Genomic DNA, 26,667 nt, shown 5'->3' with positions numbered 1-26,667 from the left:
GAAAAGTGAATGGAGTGGATGGGTCATACTAATATACTCCTCAGACAAATATTACACATAGCTGCGTGAGAACATTAATAAGTATATAAATACAGAGCCACCAGTCCTACCTAAATTTGTTTCAGGACGAACATTGAAAGATTTACCATTTATATTTGTTTTGCACCAATGCACTCTCTGTTAGACGGAAATAACTGAGTGTGTAAAAACAAACCAGAGATTGGAGCAACGTCCAACAAGAATGGAGTATAACGTCACAACAACAAACATGAAGTCTGACTATACGTTTAGACTTACAAACTTGTTATAAGCCATAAACGTTTTTACACTTGTTATTATTTTAAAACCATTACAAAGGATATGAAGAAATGTTATATTGGCGCTCTTGAAATTATTATGCAATTAAAGTATTACATTTTTTTAATTACAGATGTCTTTCATGGAACCGTTCCGCATTAAGATGGTAGAGCCCCTTGCATTACTCACTATGGAAGAGCGGATCAAAATATTGGAAGACTGTGGTTGGAATCCATTCCAAGTTGAAGGTCGTCACGTCACCTTTGATTTAGCTACTGATTCTGGTACCGGCGCCATGAGTCAAGATCAGTGGGCAGCAATGATGCAGGCAGATGAGGGTTACTTTTCCTCGCGCAGCTTCAAGAAGTTAGAGGACTGCGTGAAATCGCTAACAGGATTTCAGTTCATGCTTCCCGCTCACCAGGGAAGGGCGGTGGAGCATCTGTTACTTTCCATTCTGTCAAAGCCTGGAATGACAGTGTTCAGCAACTATATTTTTCTTACAACACGTGGAAATGCTGACCTTGCTGGTTTACATGTTGTTGATGTTCCATGCCAGGGAAGTCCAGATAGCTCCTTCAATGGGAACATTGACTGTGAGAGGCTCAAGGTGGAACTGGAGAAAGTGGGTCCAGAAGGTGCAATGGTTGTGTTGGTCGTCGCCAGTACAAGTCCGGCAGGCCAACCAGTCTCAATGGCAAATATTCAAGACCTGTCCAAGATTTGTCACAGCTTTGATGTCCCATTGATCATGGATGGGTGTCGCTATGCAGAAAATGCTTACTTCATCAAAACACGTGACAATGAATACAAGAACATGCCTTGTAAAGACATCGCCCTGAAGATGTTCTCCTATTTCGATCATGTCTATGTGTCAGCCAAGAAGGATGGACTGTGTAACACAGGAGGGTTTCTTGCCACAAACAAGGAGGATGTTTACAACAAAGCATCAGTCAGGATGTTTTATACAGAAGGATACAAGACCTATGGTGGACTGACCGGGAGGGATATGGAGGCCATGACGATTGGCCTACTGGAGGGCATTGATGACAAGTTTCTACAGTATAGAGTTGAAAGCACTCGCATGTTTGGAGACATTCTGAAGAAGGCCGGCGTCCATGTCATCGACCCAATAGGATGTGGAATATACATAAATGGAGCAAAATGTCTTCCACATATCCCAACTTGCCAGTATCCCGCCTTTGCTCTTCATTGTGCCTTGTATGTCAGTGGTGGCATCAGATGTAGCCAGGTGGATGACATCTTGAAGCTTGACGAGAGCAATGAACGAGAAAATCCGAAATCCCAGCATATTCTCCGGATACAGATACCAAGACGTGTCTACACTCTCGGCCACATGCTGCACATACGGGACATATTTAAGGGAATCATTGAAAACGCGAGTCCATCTCCGGCATGCGTGTGATCGATTTTACTTCTTCTGATTTTAGTGCAGTCCTGGAACCTCTCAACGGGAAACTATTTACTGATTGAAGACGTGTCAGCCCTGGTTTCTTGTACGTTTACCTGTCCAGGTCAAGAACTGATACACTGATACACTATCTCTCACTCTTTTTTGTTTTCTGCTCATGGTATAGTCACAGTTGTACAATAGACTCTTCTTTGGGTAGAGATTTCTTATAAATGTGGAAAGGGTCTTGTCGCTTCTATTCGTGTACAGTCCGTTTGAGTCAGAAACGAACCGATATATTGCAAATTTGATCATTGTACAAAATTGCCACAGAAATATAAATAGTACACATGTTTATCATTTACTAATCACAACAGCTTTCTTATATTTGAAAATTTTCGGACTCCACCAAAAAATTTGTTTAAGAAACTATCATCAATCTGTAGTAGAATTCTACCTAGTGTTATTTTACCTGCAATGTTTTCAAAACGTGAAGATATACACCCTTTAAAAATTGCATACATATGATGTGACATCTAGTATACAATTGTTGTAAATTAAGTTTTCATTTTGTTTAACATGGCGTTTCGGAGTTAATTCTTACTTAATCTGAAGACGTGTTTAAGAAATAAAAAAAGTTGATATCTAGATGAACTCTTGTTCATCACTTCTAAATGTCCTTCAAGGTATACATTTGCTCAGTTAAAAACCTTGCATATTGACTGCTTATTCCATTCAGAGCATTGTCTGTGGCATTTAGGTTCGAACACTTTACGTTTCCTCCCGTGAACTTTATCCAGCTAATTATCATACAAATGTGAACGATTATTTCATTGTCTTTATGTTTATATTATCACCCCAGCCTCATTGTCCTGTCATACAGTTATGACATCTTCAATAAGATCTGCAATAAATGCTTCCCAAACTTCAGGAAACAAAATAAACAAGAAACATTGTGTGTGTTTGAGATAGGTAGAAGCTCGCTAGAATCAAACATATATATACTGAGTCAAAAAAGAAACTTCACAAAATGTAATTTGAAAAATAATGGATAATTTTTCTCTGATGATACATCTATGTATCCGAAATGGGATCCCTATCTTTCGACTCTGTCAGTGTATCGAGTACGTCACAAAGATCTCAGCAATGAAATAATAACAATTTAACCATCTTACCATCTCTTGTTCTTTTACAGTGCCCTGAGGAAAGAATGTGAAGTTTCTTTTTGGACTCAGTATATTAAAGTGAATAAAAAGCAATTTGAAACTACAATCGCTTCTTAAAGTGACCCCCATTTTATGTTTCCTGAAAGACCTTGTTTTGGAGACACTAACACACGCCCCTAACACACCAACACCCCTTTCAGATGATGTAAACGTAAGTAGTTAACTTATTCACTTAACCCACTATTTTCACTTATTCATACATAATGCCAAGGGTTCAAACTTAATACTGAATGATCACACAAGTGTCAGCTCTCAATATATTGTAAACAGTGCCAGCTTGAATATCTGGACACAATGTTTTTGAAATATTAAAATTGGGGTGTCCTTAACAAACAGCCCCCGTCTAAACATAAATCAAGCAATCCAAATCTTTAAATGTTGATTATGACAGGACGTCATCCAATACCATACTGAACATATTTTATATGATATTAAATGAGGGCATACCATTATCCAAGAGGTACCAAATGACAGACTGTCTTTCGTTTTCTGCAATTGTTAAATAAATATCATACCCCAATGTGTTGTGTTGACTATAATATCTCGTTAACCAAATAATCCACATATGTGAAATTTTGGATATGGTTTGCTAATGATTCCTTCCAATGGAAGCTTTTCAAATATTGGACCTCGAGAATATAGTTAGGCTGAGAACGTTTTGATCATCCCTCGTACAATCGACTCATTTCCTAATTATTTTTGTACTTCTTCCGTTTGAATTGTAAATTGTCCAAGGAATTCAAATTTATGTCCGTTCTAGAAATTTGATTGTTCAACAAATGGATACTATTGGAAAATACAGATCTATTAGATATGGTAGATATATGGGAGAGATCTGAATACCTTTATCAGAAAATTCATGACACCAGGGAAGATCTTGAAACAAATCGTACTCAGTTTGAACAAGTGTTTGTGAAAAAATCTTTTCATGCTGACCTTTTGACATCTTTCACGGCCATTAGCTCCAGTCATCTCAAGGAGGTGATTCAGAAGTCCGACACAAATCAACTTCTCTTAATGCCATTCAAACTTGGCTGCTGAGGTCAATCATGGACAGTACCGTAAAACCACTCTTGGATATTATGAACACCTTTCTGGAATCAAGAAAGCCGCAGTCACACCACTGCTGAAAAAGCCTAACATGGATAGGAATATTCTAAAACATTATAGGCCTGTTTCCAATCTAAGCTTCATCTCGAAAACTCTTGAGAGGATTGTATCTCAGCAGCTCATTCAACACTTTAATGAGAACAATGGATTGCCAACAAATAACAGTGCTTGTGCTCCTAGATTTCTTACTGCATTTGACACAAAAGATCATGCCATACTATTCACAAAACTTGAGACCAGACTCGGCATGGCTGGATCAGTACTGTCATGGATCAAGATATATCTTATAGGGTGGGAGACGGACCTGCATTTGCCGGATACAGCTGGATCAGGGGGTCAGATGTTGATTGGCTCATCCAAGTCACGTGATCATAATAAGACAAGATAACTCATGAAAATGCAAACGAATGCATGATGTCACAGATCAGCAAGGTTAATGAATCGTAGCTATGACGACATCACTTTCACCTACAGACAACGTGATCAGACTCGTACCATATGTCTTGAGACATGTTTTAACACGTCTACCACGTCACGAGTGTATCATCACGTGACCAGAGCCGCAGTATATGTAGAAGTTCTTTTCCTGATAGTGAATTATTTGCAGCAGGGAGATGAATCTGCAGGAAAAATCATGAATAGGTAAATGGATGCATAACGTCACAGGTCAGAAAGGTTAATGAACCAGTGTTTAATATAATGTATGTAACTCGCTGAATGCAGCCCTATTTCAAATGTATTGTGACCCGTGAAGGTCCGGGTTAGAATATTGATCTTCAGTAACCCATACTTATCGTAAGAGGCGACTTGGGTTTCACACCAAATGCATTGTGCCTTCTATAGGTTTCTATATGGTTGTTGCGCATGCGCATGATTTCAGTTGAGACGTCGGATTAAAACTGTCAATATGTGTACACATCAACCAATAACGTTCATGATGTATGTGAGTGAGTTTAGCTTCACGCCACTTTTAGCAATATTCCAGCAATATTACGGCGGGGGACACACAGAAATGGGCTTCACACATTGTGCGCATGTGGGGAATCGAAGCCGGATCTTCAGCGTTGTGAGCGAACGTTTTAACCACTAGGCTACCCCACCGCCCCCGAAATGTAAGACCTGTTAAGGTAAGATTAGAATAATGACCTGGTCCTAAGAATGAAATACTAATTCTAAGAATATGACATAAACGTAATTATACTTCATAAATTAGTTTGCATGAAGAATGAAGGCATTGGTTTATAAAGAGAGAATGGATTCTCGGCGAATCCCATTTAATCGCATTTCCTATTCCCGCGCATGCGCGGTGGCATCTGATAGCTTCTGGTTGTGAAGACAAACATACGCTCTCATCAGACTGTGAACACTAAATCGGGAAATTGATACAAAAGGTTTATTACTCCACAGAAACGGTAAGCAATACTTTATTTTGTTTTGTGACAAGTATTTAGTATCTGACTTTCCTTTTTTTATATTTGTGGTGATGACAATCTATATATGTAGTGTCCATCTCCCAGTTGTGCAGCCTGAGTGTAGGTTAAAATCCATGGTAGTAACCATTCACTTTCATGTTTTATTTTTCTCTAATTGTAAAGAGTTGCAAGTGGTATTCTTATGGTCCAGTTCCAAACATCCTCAGTGGGCAGTGATCAAAGTCACAAACTCAGATGTGATCCTGTCAGTGTGTACCTGGTCAAGCCTGGTGTCACAAACCCTATCTACTGTCAGACAATATTCCATATTCCCTTCTATCATCCTAAATGATGGAAACTTCTGAGAAAGAGATATTCGGGGTCAACTCCAGACGTCCTTTTGCAAATTCTTACAATAACAAAAATAAGGTTTGTAGTCAATTGTCTATTTTGGGCAATGTTTAGGCCCCGTTGATCACACAGCATTGTGGTTTTGTCACTGAAAATCATGATACGTGTACTGGTACATTTTTAAACGTTCTCTGTGCATATTGATTTCAGCCTAACTAAAGAGTAGGATGTAAACGACGACAAAAGCATGTAGGTTTCGGCTAAACTTTGTCTGTTGTCGTGAGGAGATGTGGACATATTCGCATATCTCAGAGTCCAGAGGCGTGACTACCCGCCTGTGATGCGCAGAGGTTACTGTCTATAATACCCGTCATTATTGTTGCACAGTGGAAATAAACAATGGTGCAGAGCTATACAATGTAACTGAAAACCTAACCAAACTAAAATTTTGAAATTTACCTTTGGTCTAAACAAGGAACTAATCGTGGTAAGGTCTTTGAATGGCATTTAGAAGTGATACACATAAGAAAGAGAATTTGTATAGATGTTAACTTATTTATTATGAGGAACACAACGTTTTGTACATATACTACGAAACGCTGAGTTCCTCATAATGAAGAAGTCCATAACAATTCTCTTCCTTAAACGTGATACTCAGCAGCACAAAAAAAACACGTCAGTACGAATTCAAAATTTAATAGGCACAGTAATCAGAGCATTACAGTAATGGACGTAATAAGCGGATCAAAAGCATTTTTTGTGTACAATATCTTGACACATCGATGAATAACTCAGCACAATTCCAAGACATCACGTGAACGTTTGCAGTCCATTCAGACCCTTGACTTCAGTATCTACAGTGACCACCACGGGCGGCAATAACTGCAGCACAGCGTCTATGCATGGAGTGCACCAATCGATTGATGAAGGCCATTGGCACCTGGAACCACACTCTGAGAAAGGCCTGGCGCAATAAATCGGCTGTGTTCGGCCTTGGTATGACATTATTCAGTCTCCTCTGAATTTCATCCCAAAGATGTTCAATTGGGTTTAAATCAGGACTATGAGCTGGTTGACACCGTTGGAAGTCCCGTGTAGCTCTGGCAGTAGGAAGTCCCGTGTAGCTCTGGCAGTATGGCCCGGACGTTATCATGCTGGAAAATGTTGTTCCGGTGACATGCGAAATGTGGTATGACTTTGGGTCTGAGAGCTTAGTCGATGTAGCGCACCACTGTGATGCCGCCTCCACTCCCTGGACCAAGGTTCTGGAACACCACAGGAATCACTCTCTGGTTCAGGCCTATTCCACCCCATACCATGATGCTAGCACCTCCCCATGAGTCTCTTGCCATGAAACGTTGGTCTGAGTAACGCTGGCCACGTCGTCGCCATATTCTTGCTCTGCCATCTGCAGTTGATACGCAGTACCGACTCTCATCTGTGAACAGAACAGTTCTCCATTGCCTGTATCGCCAGTTTTGGTGTTGTTGGGCAAACTATTGACGTTCACGCCGATGACGATGGGTCAGGATGGGTCCGCGGTAAGGTCTACAGCAATGGAGGTTCCCGCTGTTAAGACGTAGGCGTACTGTATCAGTACTGATTCCATGTGTTCCCACTGTCTGGCCTGCTGTTTCGGATGCCTGTATGAAGGGAATCTGTACATGCTGTCGCACAACATGGCGGTCTTGTCGTCTTGTGGTCATCCTTGGTGTGCCAGTACGGGGGCTATCATTTGTGGTGTTGGTGGCCCGGAAACGTTGCTGCAGCCTGTAGATGGTCCGAACGTTAACCTGAAAGTGATTGGCAACGGCTTGTGCAGTGTGGCCAGCTTCAAGTCTTCCTAGCGCCTGGTTCCTCTGAGCTGTCGTGAGTCGCGGTATTTTGCTGACGTTGTAATGTGAATGTTTCAACCAGGTTTGGGAGGTGCATTTTATAGGGCTGGTCCTTGTGAACAGCACGTGCAGAATGAGTTGCATGAAAAACATGGAGAACACCGTACTATCTCCGAGATCAGGTTGCGTTTTTGAGACCATTTCCTGGGTTCCATTCTGAGTTTGGGAAGGAATGTCTAGTTTGATCAGGTTAAGTTGGAGATATTGTCAGAAATGTACCATCAAAACATTAAATGAGTTTACAGTTATCCGTTTCTGCGAAGTTAAATTCCAAACTGACGTTTCTTTTGCTGCTTAGTATATTATCAGTGAGGAAACTCTGGATGATCTACAAAGAATTAAACATGACTCTCTTAAAGTGACTCTAAATGAAGAAAATAAACTTTGAATGAAACCTCTAACAATATTTAAATAAAAGTTCCAAAGCCAAATGAACCTACCAGTCTAATACCTAAAAACGAATGGCACGAACGAACGAATAGAACGAATAAGAACGAATAGGCACGAATGGACGAATAGAACGAATGAACACGAATGGGCCGGTGTATATTTGACCACTGTCTTATATGTGCAAACCTACTTCGCATTTCACGTGCACTCATCTCCGGTTGTATTCAGGCGATACGACCAGTATGCACTGGGTGCGTTTGGGTAATCAGTTTTAAATGAAAAACCAAAATGTCTTCAAAACATTGATATTATATCATCACACATCAGTACATCGTAGAAGGGCTAGTTATAGTCAGTGTCTGGTGATGGATTCTCACCCTGATAGCTTATTCATGAGGTGAGTCATGAAATACTGTTTTGGTTTAGAATATGAAGACATGGAGTCATTTTAAAGTTTATATGCTTACTGAATGTTTAAATATGTTTTCAATTGACACACAAACCACTTCGACAATTACACCTTGTTGCTTGAGAGAGAATAACAAACATAAACATTTGTACATTGACATACATTGTTCGCACAGTTGGTCTTTCCATTCTCAAAATCAAAATACACTGTAGCATTTCTGTACATATAATACATATTGTAGAACTCCGAATATTCATCTCAAAGATGTTCAGTGGCGCTAGGACAAATTATGCATAAAGCTTAGATATTTTACCCCGGTTTCCCAAGCAGCATGTGAGGCGCTAGAACGTTAACAGTCATATGACCATCTTATCTCACCGGGTACCCATTCACTGCTGGTGAACAGGAATACTACTTATTTTACATCAGTATTTAATAGACCCGTGAAGATCCGGGTTAAAATTGGTCTTCAGCAACCTGTGGTCAGGCTCGCAGACTTGGTTGACACATGTCATCGTATCCCAGTTGCGTAGTTTAATGCTCATGCTGTTTGTCTGTTTGTACTGAATTGTCTGGTCCAGACTCGCGTATTTACACACCACCGCCATATAGCTTGAATATTGCTGAGTGCGGCGTTGAACAGCAAACAAAACAAACAAAAACCGTATTCAAAGGTCTCCGTGTTGGCAAACTAGTTATGTTAGCTGAAGAATGTTTCCTAAAGACTGTAGCCTAATCCATCCCTGGTCAATAACCAAAGTTGGACACTGATTGAGTAGACCTGCGGAGACGCTCCCACTAAACTTATGAAAGGCCCATCAGTGCCTAGTCTTTCTTTGTAATGTCTCGCTTACAACAGAAGCCGTAGCTAGACCACTGGTGGAGAACACATTGGCCCCATTCATGGAGTGGTTCACACCTAGGCCTTGGTTGAAACGATGCAGCGACCTCTGACAACGGGATGTTTGTACATTATGAATATAAGAAAACGTTGATATGAGGTATCGACATGGTATCATGTCTTCATTAAAAGGAGAAAATAAATAAATGGACAATAGAAAACATGTCCAAATTGTCCAACACAATTGCATCAAATAATTGCAGTACATTTTCCAACAAAAGACATATGTAGCGGTGTTTTAAAACTAAAACTGAACAAATATAAATCTGAGATGAAAGAGACTATCTGCGACATATTGTAAACAATTGTTTAACTTTTAAAATATTAAAATGCCACACAAGTTTACTCAGAATGTAATATGTCAACACTGACACATTCATATGAAAAACATGTCCCAGATCGTGCATCATTCCTCACGTACACACCGATTTAGTGGGTCCCTCTCATTATTGTGACAAATGTTTATGAATTTATGGCGTTTGTTAAAATAATACTGGACAATTACACTTGTAGTAATGGATTGAGTGAGTAATTGATTGGGCGAAAAAAGACAAAGTCTTGACCGCCTGACCATTCATGTCTGATAACAGAGCCCACAACCCTCGTTCCTCTCTCAATCGTTTACATATGTCAATCAGTTCGGGAGGTCGGGGTTTGATAAATGTGGAGGCACTTCGTGACAGTACTTATTGTGTACTTTTGCACATATTTATGCATCAGATGATCCCCTGGTGATGCATGTCAAGACTCGTGATTAAAGCAAGGAATTCCACAGCTATTTTAAGCGTGCAAAGGTTGTTGGAGGGAACCTGAAATTTGAGGTTGATTGTTTTTATGGAGATGTACTGCTGGATGGTACAGCGATGGGAGTAAACCAGGTGAAGTCCTTCACCAAGTCTGCCCAGAGTCGGCCATTTGTGGTGAAGCTTTCTGAGAAACCATTGCATCGTATGTACATGCAGTGTGTGTATCAGAACAGTAATCCAACTGACTCCTTCGCCTGGATAAGTCGGCTGGTCTTAAATGTGAAACAGAGGGCTTCCTTTGTGCGGTTCAGGACCAGTCACTTCCCACTTGCAATCGCCAAAATGTGATTCTTAAACAAAATATCAATATGAAAGGTCGACTTTGCAATGAATTTACAGAGACTGTCCAACACCTTGTCATTGGATACCCTTCCTTGGCACAAACAGCATATCTTAAAAGACATGATGACATGGCTCTTTGCTTCTGCTGCCGTCTTTGCCATGCCTGTGGCTTTGACTCTGAGGTCTATCCATGGTACGACCCTGAACATGTCCAGAGCGTCACAGAAAAGGAAGCTTTTAAACGTCTTTGGAAAAAGGATGAAGTATTTTTGATGGGAGAGGGAAGACAGTTCCACAGGGTTGGTGCTGCAAAATTTGAATGATCTATGCCCAAAGTGTTTGAGATGAACTTGGGGGAACTGAGATAAGATCTTGATTCTGGGCGCAGAGAGAACGGGCAGGCATATAAAACGTTGCTTGCAAGACTGCCATATCTGGCATGTTATAATGAGGGCAGGTATAGACGTTGTAACATTTGGGTGAACAGCTTTGTAAAGGGTTGATTATCATTGAGAATACTCTTAGGTTCAAGCCAATGATCAGTAGGTCCTGACAAAAATGGGACATAACTCTGTACAGCAAGTTGTGGTGCCTAACAGCGACATCTAAAGCAAGTCAAGTTTGTGTATCTCATTCTGTTCATTTACTGAAAAGAAATTGAGTACCCAAATACTTCAGTTTGACTTTTAAATAATCGCTGTTGCTGTAGAGTTGGTGGAGCAAGTAGTAACAGCAACAGTAAACATTGAAATACGGGGTGTGGTGGGGTTGCCTTGTGGCGTCGAAGACCCGGGTTCGATTCCTCACATGAATACAACGTGTGAAGTCCATTTCTGGTGTCCCTTGCAGTAGAACTGCTGGAATATTGCTAAAGGCGGAGAAAAAACCATACTCACTAATTCAGTCATTAAAATATATGATACCGGAAAGCTAGTCCCAAACACACAATGGACGTTTTTTCAACGTATTCATACAGACATTTTGTCCACAAATTTCACATTCAATGTTTTAGCGAGGCTGTTCTACAGCCTTCGTGTATAGCAGTTTTGTCAAATGACTGAAGTGCGGCAGGAAGGACCTTGATTCCTGGGTCTCCATCTTTGATGCCTTTGGCCATTCCTTCCAGAATTGTAGAGTAGAAATCGTGGAGATAATCCCAAGGCTCACATCCAACTTCTGCCTCTATGACAAGACCATTTCCCTTTGTAGGTCCGTTGTGAGCAGCAAAATTCTTACCAAACTGATATGCCACTTGCTTCGGGTTGGGACATAGGTTTGGTGGATACTTATCAGCCTTAAACTGTATGGAGACGTCGATTGACAATACTCCAGCATTACTCCTTAAAACAAACTTATGTTTTGTCGTGTTACACCGCTCTCAGAAACATTCCAGGCAAGGAGATAACTGATGAAAGTTTCAGTTCCAGGCGTACCAAACAAGGCGGCTTACTTTTTTGCTGGACTAACGAGTCTATGCATAGCCAAATCAACATCGTCATAGTATAAAACAAAATCCGGAAGAACGGGTGGCGCAGTCGTCCAAGGTGCAGTGCCTCTTTTTGGCACACCAGAGACCAAGTTTGGTCATTTCACTTTTCCACCATGGTGGGTAAATCACTCGCTGTCCCTGCATGTCCCAGTGCGTAAATGTCCAATTATGTAGATGCAATGTCCAATTGTACTACGTTATTGCATTGACACTTACTGTATGGTTGCATATTTGCTTAGTGTTCCACAAATGACACGTGGCCGGGTGTTTTAATGCTAAAGCGAAAATCCCTGGATGCGTATTTGTTTAACTTATTCACATGTCCTCCAAACACGCGTTTATCAAATTAACTATGAGAGAAATTATATATTCTGGAACAACACATGAGCATTCAATCCAAACTCTTAGCCATGAGTATTTACCAATAAAGATACGGTTTCACCAATCAGAGCAAACTGTACGCTCTGTCTCGTGGACAATTTGGGTGGTATGATTTATCCTAATCTACATACATTTCAATGTATACAAACTATGGTACCATGAGTAATGAGTGAATTTACCCCGATTGTAGTAATATTCCAGCAATATTACACATGGTACACCAGAAATAGACTTCACATATTGAACTGTATTGTGGGAATTCGAACATGGGCCTTCGGTCTGACGAGCGAACGCTTTAACCACACGCTTATCCCACCATCCCCTGATACCTGATATGTGTGCCAGAGTTACTTACCTTTACACAATTCAGACGTAAGACACAAACTACCCGTCAATGAAATCATGGCGTTAGATTTCCTAGGTTAGCTACTCTTCAATACCAAGGTCGGTCGAAAAGTGAATGGAGTGGATAAGTCATACTAATATACTCGTATCAGGACGAACATTGAAAGATTTACCATTTTTATTGGTTTTGCACCACTTCACTCTCTGTTAGACGAAAATAATCGAGTGTGTAAAAAACAAATCAGAGATTGGAGCAATGGCTAACGCCGTTCGAGTATAATTCAACCAAACCATTAAGTCTGACTACCCCGACTTATACTGTCAGACTTACAAAATTGGAACAAGCTATTAACGTTTGATCCCTTTACATAAAGACCCATAACATGTCTCGTTTGTACGCTTGTTGTTATATTAAATACATTACAAAGGATAAGTGCAGATGTTATGTTGTCGCTCTTGACATTATTACGTTATTAAAGTATTATATTTTTTGTTGCAGATGTCTTTCATGGAACCGTTCCGCATTAAGATTGTAGAGCCCCTCGCATTACTCACTATGGAAGAGCGGATCAAAATATTGGAAGACTGTGGTTGGAATCCATTCCAAGTTGAAGGTCGACACGTCACCTTTGATTTAGCTACTGATTCTGGTACCGGCGCCATGAGTCAAGATCAGTGGGCAGCAATGATGCAGGCAGACGCGGGTAACTTTTCCTCGCGCAGCTTCAAGAAGTTGAAATCGCTAACGGGATTTCAGTTCATGCTTCCCGCTCACCAGGGAAGGGCGGTGGAGCATCTGTTATTGTCCAATCTGTCAAAGCCTGGAATGACAGTGTTCAGCAACTCTATTTACCTGACAACACGTGGAAATGCTGACCTTGCTGGTTTACATGTTGTTGATGTTCCATGCCAGGGAAGTCCAGATAGCTCCTTCAATGGGAACATTGACTGTGAGAGGCTCAAGGTGGAACTGGAGAAAGTGGGTCCAGAAGGTGCAATGGTTGTGTTGGTCGTCGCCAGTACAAGTCCAGCAGGCCAACCAGTCTCAATGGCAAATATTGATCATGGATGGGTGTCGCTATGCAGAAAATGCTTACTTCATCAAAACACGTGACAAGGAATACAAGAACATGCCGTGTAAAGACATCGCCCTGAAGATGTTCTCCTATTTCGATCATGTCTATGTGTCAGCCAAGAAGGATGGTCTGTGTAACACATGAGGTTTCTTGCCACAAACAAGGAGGATGTTTACAACAAAGCATCAGTCAGGATGTTTTATACAGAAGGATACAAGACCTATGGTAGACTGACTGGGAGGGATATGGAGGCCATGACGATTGGCCTACTGGAGGGCATTGATGATAAGTTTCTACAGTATAGAGTTGAAGGCACTCGCATGTTTGGAGACATTCTGAAGAAGGCCGGTGTATGTCTTCATTATCTTATTATTTCTTTTTATAACTTTTTATTTATTTTTCATACCATTTTTACAGTTTCACATGGGCTCCAACATGCAGGGTAGGGTTCAAGTCAAGTTTGGTTATACAGAGAATGCAACAATGACAATACAAAATAAATCAGTCGTTGAACACATTGTGACATGTTGTTTGAATGTCACTGATATTGCCGAGTGGTCTGATTTGAAACCGGGTTCAATTACCGATTCCATAACTGAATTTAAAATATCATGGAATGGAAGAAAGGAGAACCAATTTCCTGTCAAATTCCCCCTGAACCACCACAAAATCAGATCTGTGTGTGCTGGATATCGCACTCCACACCATGACACTCTTTCATTCGAATCTGACAAGCTGTCGAATGCACTTAGGGGCAAAACGTTCATTTCTCCAACAGTAAACCCGCTGTCTTACATCTTCACCATGCCTCCCACTGGTGAAGAAGAAATCGTGATTCATCACTGAGCTAGGCTTGCCTCCAGTTTCTAAGGTTCCAGTTCCGGACTCTACGACACCACCGCAACGATTGCACTGATGGAAGTCTCTCAAAACAGGAGCGATAACGGGCCTTCTTGGTCGAATCCCCACTTAAGGCAATCGATTCCTGACAGTTTGGTCGGAAATTAGTCTCAAACCAGGAATGCATTGTGCAGTCTGATATGGTGCTCTGATGAAGGTTGCAATGTCGGGCAACTGCAGACTGCGACTCCCCAGCTTCAAGGCGGCTTATGGCGATGTTTCCATTGGTAGCATGCAGTCGTGGCATGATGATTTCCTCTTTTCCAGGCAAAATCGAATCACAAAATTAAGCACAATGTTTGCCTTTTTATAGTGATCAATACTGCATGCTTTTCCGCTTACTCTTCTGCTGTCTCCCGTCCTTCTATCACTACTGCAACTATCTCGTGTCAGACCGATCTGACATGGGTCAAATCTTCTCAGCCCATCTCAGCCACTTCATCTATAAAAAAAAGCCAAAACCTCTGAATCAGAATCACCAGAACCAATGCCAAGGTCAGAAACAGAACTGTGTGCCAAAATAGGAAAGAACAGAAAATACAGAGAGTACAGCAGCATGAGCAACTGCCAAACCCCAAACCAAAGGCCACCTCTCCTTTAGAGCTCCCCGTCGAGGTCCATAACTCCTTTGGCCCTCTGGATATGGAGGTCATTCCATCTCCACCTGACACCAATAGGAGTACTTCAAACGCTTCCTCACGTTCACCTGACATGTCACCGGTGGAAGGACCATTAATCCACAAAACATGATTCAATGGAATTGCAGAGGACTTAAGAATAATTTTAATGAACTACAGTTATTGATCCAAGACTTCAAACCATCCGCCATAACCCCCTATGGGGGAGTACTGATACAAACAACAAGGGAAAGGTCCTTGAAAATTTTCTCTCAAATAATGATCTATGCTTCTTCAACGATGGATCAAATATTTATCTCCATCCTGCCACTGGAACATACTCTGCTCTTGATCCTTCACTTACAGAATCTTATCTTTTAAACGAGTTTGAATGGTTGGTCCATGATGACCTTTGTGGAAGCGACCACTTCCGAACAATTCTTACTCTTACCTTCAACAAGGTGGAATTTTACTAAGGCCAACTGGCCATATTTCCAAACCCTGTGCTCTGAAAAACTTAAACCTGACAATTTCAGGAATGTTCCTGATCCCATGGAACTATTTTCAGACGTCCTAAATGCCAAATGGAGACAAAACCATTCCTAAGTCCTCTGCAAATCCACACATACGCAAACCATGGTTTGATACAAACTGTAAACAAGCTAGAAAAATAGGAAGAAGGCGGGAAAATATTTCCGAAAACACCCTACTGTGCATAAACTGAATGTTGTTAAAATGACAAACTGCAAACAAACTTGGCGAAACTTTGGCAAACCACTCCTCATCATCAAACTATAACCTTCAGTTCCAGAAATACACACATAAAAAGAAAAGAAAAAAAAAGAAAAAAATTCAGGAAATTTTAACTCTCATAATGGTGAGGATTACAATGAAACGTTTTCTCTCCATGAACTACGTACCGGCCTAGGGCAGGTTTACGACACTGCGGCAGAAGCTGATGCTCTTCAGTGTCAGCTTCTAAACACCTACCTGATTCAAGTTTGGAAACACTACTCAATATATACTCTCCCCAAAAAGAAACGCATCATGAAAATAGCAATTTCATGTAGCAATGAATTAAAACGTGATTCAGTTTACAAAAGGTTTTGCTCTGTTTATGAGTCCTATGGTGTTTATGTTTTGAAACATCACAACAAACGCACCATCCGTAAAATACCTGTATTTAACAGCATGATTTTCAATTTCGGCGTGTAGTGTCACAGAATACACAATTCACATGCAATGCACGTGAAAGTTGGGGATCAGATAGTCTCAATGATGGGTATAAAAGGTTGATCGCTGTCTGTCGATTATTCACTGTATTTGGAATATTGTTGACGAACGCAAAATGCCACGTCTAAGTGAAGCCAACCGTCATATCGCCATTGGTTTGCTTGAAGCTGGCCAGTCTCAACGTGCAGTTGCCCGACGCATGAATGTTCACCAAAGCACCATTTCACGGCTCTGGGGAGATATCGCAGGCAGAATGCGGTAGCAGATGCCCCTCGTAGTGGGCGACCTCGAGCGACCACTGCGGCGCAGGATCGCTACATCCGGGTACATCACCTGCGTCATCGAACAGCTATGGCGACCAGTACCGCTCGACAAATACCCAGATTGAGGAGGCTTTCTGCACAGACCGTCAGGAACAGGTTGAGAGAGGCTGGTTTACGTGCCAGAAGACCTTATTTTGGCCCTGTGCTACGACAACAACATCGTCGACATCGAGTTCAATGGTGCACCAACGTTCAGGCCTGGAACCTACCGAATTGGCGTAGAATCTGGTTCAGTGGTGAGTCACGATTTCTATTGGAACGACGCGATGGAAGAATGCAGGTGTACAGACGTCGACGTGAACGTTTCGCCGACGCTTGCGTTCCCCAGGTGGACAGATTCGGCCGGGACAGTGTTATGATGTGGGGAGCGATCACCTGCCGTAGGATAAGTGATTTGGTGATGATCCAGGGCAACCTGACAGCTCAACGGTACTGTGACGAAATCCTATGCCCACACCTCCTTCCAATCATTGATCGCCAGAGGGAGTTGTTTTAACAGGACAATGTCAGGCCCAACACAGCACGTCACACTAGAGACTTCCTCCAGAACCACAACATCAATGTGCTCCCCTGGCCCTCAAGATCACCAGACTTAAACCCGATCGAATATCTGTGGGATGCCCCGGACAGACGGGTGCGACGCCGTAACCCTCAGCCCCAGACACTTCAGCAACTCGCACAGGCACTACAGGCAGAGTGGGCTGCGATTGGGCAACACGAGATTCTGAGACTTATTCGTTCGATGCCGAGGCGATGCCGTGCGGTTCTGGATGCCCACGGTGGTCACACGAGGTATTGACTTCAGCGCCACCACACGTCTCCATGTGACACTCAAACTGACTTTCCTCGAGTTGGTGCCAAAGACGGATAAGTCTGCATTCCCAGTGTGCTATTTCGCTATATTTCATTGACTCATAAAGCCTACAAGATGTTTCAAAATAAACATAAAAATACAGTTGAAATTCCTATATGCGTTTCTTTTTGGGAGAGTATATTTGATGACATTTGGACAAGCAGAAACTTTCCTCCTTCATGGCATAATGCCATTATCATCCCTATACCAAAGCCTGGCCGGGATCATACGGATCCCTCAAATTACCGTCCTATATCACTAACTAGCTGTGTTTGTAAAACCATGGAGCGCATGGTCAACAATCGACTAATCTGGTACTTGGAGACCAATAACCTCCTTAGTGACCTCCAAAGTGGTTTTCGAAAGAACCGAAGTACCTTTGACCATCTGGTGCGTCTGGAATCATTTATCAACAATTCCATTGTCACCAAACAACATACTGTATCTATCTTTTCGACTTAGAAAAAGCAGATGATACAACGTGGAAACATGGTATCTTAAAAGATTTACATGAATTTGGATTGAGGGGCAGATTACCTCAATTCATATCTCAGTTTTTTAACAACAGACAATTTCAAGTGCGGGTGGGTCCCACATTATTTGATGTTTATTTCCACCAAAACCAGGGCGTCCCTCAAGGTAGCATCCTGTCTGTCACACTTTTTAGCCTCAAAATTAACAGCCTCACTAACGTCTTGAACAGTTGTGTTGATGGGTCCCTTTTCGTGGATGATTTCAATATTCCATGCCGTGGTAAGAAAATGCATGCAATAGAAAGGCAGCTACAACTCTGCCTTAACAAAATCCAAAAATGGGCCAATGACAATGGCTTTAGGTTTTCAAAATCCAAAACAAATTGTATTCACTTTTGTGGTAAATACAAACCTCACAAGGATCCAGACCTATCTTTAGATGGTACTCCCATCAAGGTAGTAGAAGAGGCCAAATTCTTGGGACTCATATTCGACCGTCACTTGACATTCTTACCACACATACAATATTTGAAAACAAAGTGTTTGAAGGCTCTTGAAGTGCTAATACAAATACAGAGTGGGGAGGGGATCAGACTACCCTCCTTCACTTGTACAGATCATTGGTTCGCTCTAAACTAGATTACGGCTCCATTGTCTATGGTGGAGCCTGCAAAAGCAATTTAGAAAAAATAGATTCTGTCCACCACCAAAGCCTTAGGCTCTCTCTCGAAGCTTTTAGGACCTCTCCGATAGACAGTCTGTATGCGGAGGCTAACAAACCTTCCCTTGAACAACGCCGCAATAATCACAAAATTACATTCAAATGAGTTCAATCCAGCATGCAATTGTGTTTTCAACCCTCTCTATGAAAACATGTTTGAATTCATAATCTGCCAAGCCTGGTTCCACCACTTGGAATCAGCATACAACCACACATATCTGCAGCTAAAATTGATCTTAATATCATAGCACCTTACCAGCTTCTGTCTTCGCCACCGTGGCAGATGGTGAAACCACAGGTCGATCTTAACCTCACGAAACTCAAAACGTCCGAAACAAATCCTTTGGTGTTTCAACAGGAATAAAGCCAGTTACGTTCCAAGTATAACACCCATAGATCCATTTTCAAAGATCCAAGGATGATGGCCAAGTTGCAAGTGCTACAGTCATTGGATCCAAGACTGTCTCCTCTAGGATTCCCGACAATAGTTCCTTGTCACTGCTGAGGCCAAAGCTATCTTCACGGCTTTGACCTATATTGATCAACAGAACCATTCCAAAAACTTCATCGTTTTTACAGATTCACTGTCTTGCCTTCAAGCACTTCAAAATGTTACTTCAAGTCACCCTCTCATCCTAGACATTTTAGAACTTTACAACGATCTTTCTACTGGCCAATGCGACATCGTCCTCTGCTGGTTGCCGGGTCACGTCGGCATAGCAGGTAGCACAAAGGCCGATCCTGCAGCTAAAGCAGCTCTCGACAAGCCTTATCTCCACTGCTGATCCCGTACAGTAATTTCGCACCCACTATCAAACGTTATACTCGGGACCTCATGCCGTTTTCGTTTATTAGTTTATTGCATGAAGGCCAGAGGCCCATATACAGAATAAATATGTATGATATGTACAACATATACAACAGGCGACACACACGTTACATTGAATCTCTTCTCAATATAAGCGCGTGATAAATAAATAGAGCTACCTTATATTGTAATGGGGATGCTTTACATGAAAGTATTGAATACAGTTTTGTAGCATTAATATTTGATTGTAGCCATTGTGGAAAATACAGTTGCCTTAAATCATTATATGCAGGACAAAGAAATAGAAAGTGTAATTCATTCTCTACAGTATTACAAAATGGACAGAACCTTTGTGATTTTATAATAGATGAATATCTTCCTTGATTGATATATAAATCATTTAGGCCAAGTCTCAGGCGCATGAAAACACTACGAAGCTTTTCACTACGTAAGTTGTATAAATACGACTCAGGTTCAAATAAAGATTTGAACTCACGATAGCAATCATGTCTTGAACTTTCATATAAAAATGAATGCCAGTCTTGTTTAAAGATATCAATAGCCCTGGTACGAAAGAGTTTGATAAATGCATTAACGTCGCCCAGGGTTTGGGATAGCCAAACAAATCCAAAGCCGTATCTAAACAAAAGAATACGAATACGGATTGCCCAAGTATTTTTACCAATATTATCAAGATGGACAATCATATTGTCGGGTTTTTTGGGCAGACGATGTTCTGGCATATTTATTACTTTACACCAGTACTTTAAACAGCGAGAGTAAGAAATTATGTACAAAGGAAATCTAAAAAGGTAGGACACCCAAGTAGGAAGAAATAAACTTCATGAATTGAAGCCAACAATTGGTTATCAGTCTGAGGGGGGACTGTACTTGGGTTGTCAGTCAAGACGTGATGACGATGTCGTATTGGGGGGTTGTTTGGTAGGGGCATAATGATTTTTATGGAGAAGCATGTACAAATTGAAAGCCCGATACATTTTACACACAAAGATAATTGCCACCCCCCTCCTGTATTTTTCAGCATAAAATTTCAAAAAAAGAAAAAGAAGAAAAGAAATCAGGGAATGATCTCATTTCCTATTCAAGCGCATGCGCGGTGGCATCTGATAGCTTCTGGCTGTGAAGACAAACATACGCTCTCGTGAGATTGAATACTACATCAGGAAAAAAGACACGAAAAGTTTATTTCACCATAGAAGACGTAAGTAATACTTTCTCTTGTAGTCTGATCCCTTCACCACATTTGTGACATGTATTTAGTTTATGATATTGCTTTTTCATCTGTGCTCGGCGTCATTAATGAAGGATCAAGGTATTGGTAACACTATTTCTTAAAAGTTGTAAAATCTTCGATATTGTTTGGCATATATCCAACTGAATGTTTTACGAACTTTCTCAACAGTATGGAAAATACACATCAGGCCCTTGAAATGTCATTATTACGTTCTTTAACGTCCGAGATAATCTGTTACAAATGGCACATTTTTTATTCAAATTGTCAATGTGGAAATCCACCTGCCACTTAATGTCAATGATTTACACGTGCAAGACGCTCTATCCATGGAAAGTGGAGGACAACACACATGCATTGATGCTTCTTCACTGTCATTCACTGTTCAGATACCTGTGTGAAGACGTTTTTTGATACTCGCTGAAAGGGTGTGTCAGAGTGCTATTGGTAGACTGTGGCAGAGATTTCAAGCCAATGAATCCGCGAAATATGCACTTCGACCAGGCCGCCCCAGAGTCACAACAGTCCGAGATAATAGGCACATTTTTTTACTTTAAAAATTATTAACACTGCCTTACGTTACAGATTCCTTAATGCAGCAGATCTTTAGATAGAACACTTCCATCTTAACAATATAAGGGTATCCAGGAGCACCGTTCGTCGACGTTTAAGGGCAGCCGGATCTGCAGTTCGTCCACCACTAACACCACGTCACAGGCAGGCGCGTTTGAGATGGAGTAGACGTCATGGCCGCTGGAATCAACGTCAATGGTCTCGTGTGCTCTTCACAGATGAAAACAGATTCAATGATGGTCTGCAGAGGATTTATCGTCGCAATGGAGAGCGAATCACAGATGCAACTGTGGCCATGCATAACCTATTTGGCGGGGGGTCGGGCATGGTTTAGGATAACTCCAACTGGACATACTCCACTGCACGTGGTCGACGGTAATCTTACCGGTCAGCGTTATCGGGACGAGATTATGGCTCCTATAGCAGTACCATTCCTGCAAGTTACGCATGGCTTTATGATCGACACTCTTTACTGCAAGACGACAACTCTAGGCCTCATAGAGCCAGGATTGTCACGGAATTCCTTCGGCAGCAGGGTGTAGAGAGGATGGAATGGTCAGCATGCTCTCCAAACCTCAACCCAATGGAGTATGCCTGGGATGGATTCAATCGACGTGTGTACACACGTCACCCAGCACCAGTGGATCTCCCAGTACTCCGCAGGGCTCTAGTAGAGGAATGGAATGCGATTTATGAACTTGATAGGGAGCATGAGAACAAGGTGCACCTGTGTCTTGGACGCGCGAGGAGGGTGCACAAGATATTGAATGACCGAATGCTTCATGTTTGTCATTTTCATTTTGGGGAGTTGGCCGATACAACTGATGTTTGCTCGTGCTGTTTTAACTTTTTGTCCGTATGTTTGTCAACACATAAAACATTATGATGACACTCTTAGTTCTATTATTTCTGAGAAACCTTTCTTTATATGTGCTATATATCAGTTGGCCCTTTATTAATGACGCCTAGGAAACATTTGTGGTGATGACAATCCAAATATATATGTAGTGTCCATCTCCCAGTTGTGCAGCCTGAGTGAGTGTAGATTAAAATCCATGGTAGTAATCATTCTCTTTCATGTGTTTTTTCTCCCTAGTTGTAAACAGTTGCAAGTAGTATCCCCATGGTCCAGTTCTAAACATCCTTAGTGGGCAGTGGTCAAAGTGACAAGTCCATATTCCTTTCTAACACTCTCTTATATTTAATGGTAAATGATGGAAACTGATGAAAAGATATTCGGGATCCCACCAAACGTCCTCTTGCAAAGTCTTACAAATACAGAAAGTAAGTATTGTGGGGAATTGTTCATTTGGAGCAATGTTTAGGCACCGTTTGTAACATAGTATTGTGGTATGGTCAATGTAAACCATGATACGTGTACTGGTATATTTTAAAACGCACACATTGAGTTCAGCCTAAACAAGAGCAGGTTGTAAACGACGACAAAAGCATGTAGCTTTTGTTTTGACTTTCGGCTGTTGTCGTGAGGAAGTGCGGACATATTCGCTTATCTGAGTCGAGAGGCGTGACTACCCATTCTACAATTTCACACTGTTGCTTGAGAGAGTAACGCTATCCAAACACTGGTACATTGACATACATTGTGGGTCTTACCATTCTCAAAATCTAAAACTAATACACTGTGGCATTTTTTCACGTATCTGGACATATGATACATTTTGAAAAGTGCCTTATATCCACCTTCAAGACGTTCATTGGCGCTAGAACAAGTTATGCATAAAGTTCAGATATTTGATCCCGGTTTTCCAAGCTGCCTGTGAGGCGTAAGAAGGTTACCAGTCATATGACCATCTTATCTCACCGGGTACCCATTCACTGCTGGTGAACAGGAATACTACTTAGTATCAGTATTAAAAACCCCGTAAAGATCCGGGTTAGAATTAATCTTCAGCAACCCATGCTTGTCGTAAGAGGCGACTCATGGGATCGGGTGGTCAGGCTCGCTGACGTGGTTGACACATAATATCCCATTTGCGCAGATTGATGGTCATGCTGTTGATCACTGGATTGTCTGGTCAAGACTCGAGTATTTACAGAGCGCCGCCATAAAGCCGGAATATTATTGAGTGTGGCTTTGAAAAAAACAAACAAACTCGAAAAACAAAAGTCGTAGACAAATATATATATACATATACACTATTTATGTTAGCTGAAGAAAGTTTCTCTATAGCCTGATCCCTTCCTGGTCTATAACCCAAGTTGGACACAGTAGGGGTAGACCGGCAGAGACGCTCCCCACTCAGTTCGAACCCGTCGTCCAAGTTCATCCCACAGGTGTTCAATCGGGTTCATGTCTGGAGACATTGCAGGCCAATCAATAACTCGGATTTTGCAGAAAATCTCTCGTTAACCTTGCAGTGTGGGGACGGGCGTTGTCATGCTGAAAGACCAGCGCTTTCCACGGACACCATGTCGGGCCAGCTATGGGTGTCACGCTGGGCGAAGGACATTGTCAACATAACGTTGAGCGTTTAGGTTGCCTTGAACCACCGCCAACTGTGACCGGAAGTTGACGTTGATATCACCCCATACCATGACGCCACCACCCCCAAACGATCCCTTTCCTGAACGCATTTACGGGCAAAACGTTCACCTAGTCGTCGGTAAATGCGGTGACGTCCATCAGGACACCTGAGGTTGAATCGGGATTCATCGGAGAAGATGACTTCACGCCATGGAATGTTACCCAGGTACCCCTGATTTGCAGCCCATCGCTGTCTGGCAAGTCGATGACGATGCAGTAAAATCTGACCTTGGTAAGGTCGACGACAGCGTATACTAAATGCAGCCAGGCGTCTTCGGACTGTTTGTGGGCTGATACGAGGTTGCCGTGTCCCAACTGTTCCCCTTGATGTATCAACGTGGCGTGGATGTGCCTTCAGGGGAAAAGTCCACGAAAATATTTACCAAAAATATTACATAAATTAGTAAATGCGTTTTAATTGGCTTTGAGTATATATTCATAGACTCTTACAAATAAAAAATCACTGTCCTAAACATCGTCCGTAAAAGAAACGCGAGATTTCTAAATGTTATTTTGAAATGGTAAATCATACCAATCTTTTGTCGGGGATAAAACTGTAGACATGTTGGTCAGTGTCTGCAACCCCAGCTGAAGGTAACCTTTCAATTTCTCCTGAAACCAAACGCCAAAACGCAGCAGTTTTGAGGGCCATGGGGGATGTTGCAGACATTTCTCGAGGAAACCAAAATGCACGTGCATCACATGGAAGCTATGAGTATAAATATCAGTTGAGACTGCATTTCTGGCAGTCGTAATTTGGAAGCACAAGACATGACCGGATTGTCAGCAGCGCAGAGAGAACAGGCTATAGGCCGATTGCAAGCCGACAGCGTGCCCAGGTGCTTTCCAACGCTTACAATGTGCACCTCAGTACCATCCATCGTCTGCAGCAACGCTACAACACTACCAACAGCACCGCAGACAGTGCCCGCAGTGTACGCCCCAGAGTGACCATTCCCAGGCAGGACCGCTACATCCATCGGCAATACCTACGGGATCCCTCCAGGTCAGCCACCGTGACAGCTCGCCTGACCATTGGCACTCGACAGTGGCCCGTCAGCGATGACACGGTACGACGTCACCTAGCAGCCCACAACCTTCGTTGCTGTCGTACTGCTCAAGGGCCTATCCTCACCGCCCGCCACCGTCAAGCACGAATGCAGTGGGCTACATTGGTGACATCAACTATGGAGGTCCATAGTCTTCTCTGACGAAAGTCGATACTGCGTTTCCACCTCGGATGGCAGAGTGAGAGTGTGGCGTAGGAGGGGTGAACGGTACAGAGATAAATGTGTCGTGGAGAGAGACGCGTGGGGTGGTCAAGGTATTATGGTTTGGGGTGCTATAGGCCTGAATCAGAGAACTGGACCCCCAGGTGTTCCAATATGTTGGTGCAGGACGAGGCAATGGCATTACAGCACAGCGTTACAATGGCCAGATGCTAAGACCTCACATCGTGCCCTTCTTCGCGTCACCGGAACCACGTGTTCCAGCAGGACAATGTCCGCCCCCATACAGCCAGGGTCACTATGGACTTCTTTACGTCAGCATAACATCAGAACCATGCCATGACCGGCTCTCGGCTCTGATTATGAACCCTATTGAACACCTGTGGGATGAAATCCAGCGACGGCTGATCCAGGTGGTTCCAAGACCGACAACTCGTGCTGAACTGGAGGCAGCTTTCCTCAGAGTGTGGGCACAAGTACCAATGGCTTTCATGAACCACCTCGTTCACTCCATATACCGGCGGTGTATGGCTGTTTTGAACAACCAGGGAGGGCATACCCGGTACTGCCATGCCCCCCATGTGCCGGATCCACCCACTACAACAATAGATGAGAATGTCCCATGGACTGTGGTCAAAGTGTATCCAGTCAAAGGAACTGATAACATTTTCATTTTTCATCTATGTGGATATGAAATTAAAACACAGTTCACGATCACACAAGTCTCGCGTTTCTTTTGCGGTTCAGTATATCTAATAAGGATGGAAGTAGGTTTGATTGTATTTTACGTTATGAATCTTTTATTTTACGTTATGAAAAACATTTATGTTCGTGGAAGAAACATTTGGCCTTACACGCGACTATCTTTTAACATAAACTACACCTAAGTAACTTCCAACCGATAACACTCATTGTCGGTAACGGCAAACTGCACAGCTTTTAAGATTTCCTCAAATGTACAGGTTCATATTACGTTATACCATCATTCATCACATGAGCATCGTATTGACAAGTGCGCTAACTCACTTATGTATGTTACAAGCTATATTTCATAATTTATCCCCCTGGATATAATGTATATATCATGTATAGACAATTAATATAATATGTTAATATAATAGACATAACGTAAAATACATAACGTAAATTACAATGACGATGTTCGCTGGTAGCGGTCTGATATATGTGGCATGACTGCAGATTTCTCCATTTGCTGGCATCATTAGCACCTAACCAACCCATACTATGATTTGACGCGTGTATATTTTCTCCATTTTGCCAATTGTAATTGTGCACATATATTGAGAATGAGAGTCCCACGGCCTACCTTTAGAATACAGCACCACAAACTCATAATAC

General features: G+C 42.1%; 1 protein-coding gene across 1 annotated transcript; it reads left to right on the top strand.

Moving 5' to 3' along the window:
- Nucleotides 1–487: 487 nt before the first annotated feature.
- On the top strand, nt 488–1,723 carry LOC124269008 (tryptophanase-like). The gene has a single exon (XM_046704037.1). It carries the CDS (start codon nt 488–490, stop codon nt 1,721–1,723), a length of 1,236 nt encoding a protein of 411 aa, XP_046559993.1.
- The last annotated feature ends 24,944 nt before the right edge of the window (nt 1,724–26,667 follow it).

This window comes from Haliotis rubra, unplaced genomic scaffold (assembly GCF_003918875.1).
Source record: "Haliotis rubra isolate DU_JTF1 unplaced genomic scaffold, ASM391887v1 Scf141, whole genome shotgun sequence".
Classification (NCBI taxonomy): Eukaryota; Metazoa; Mollusca; class Gastropoda; order Lepetellida; family Haliotidae; genus Haliotis; species Haliotis rubra.
The sequence above is the reverse complement of the archived record's forward strand: the minus strand, read 5'-3'. Positions and strand labels throughout refer to the sequence as shown.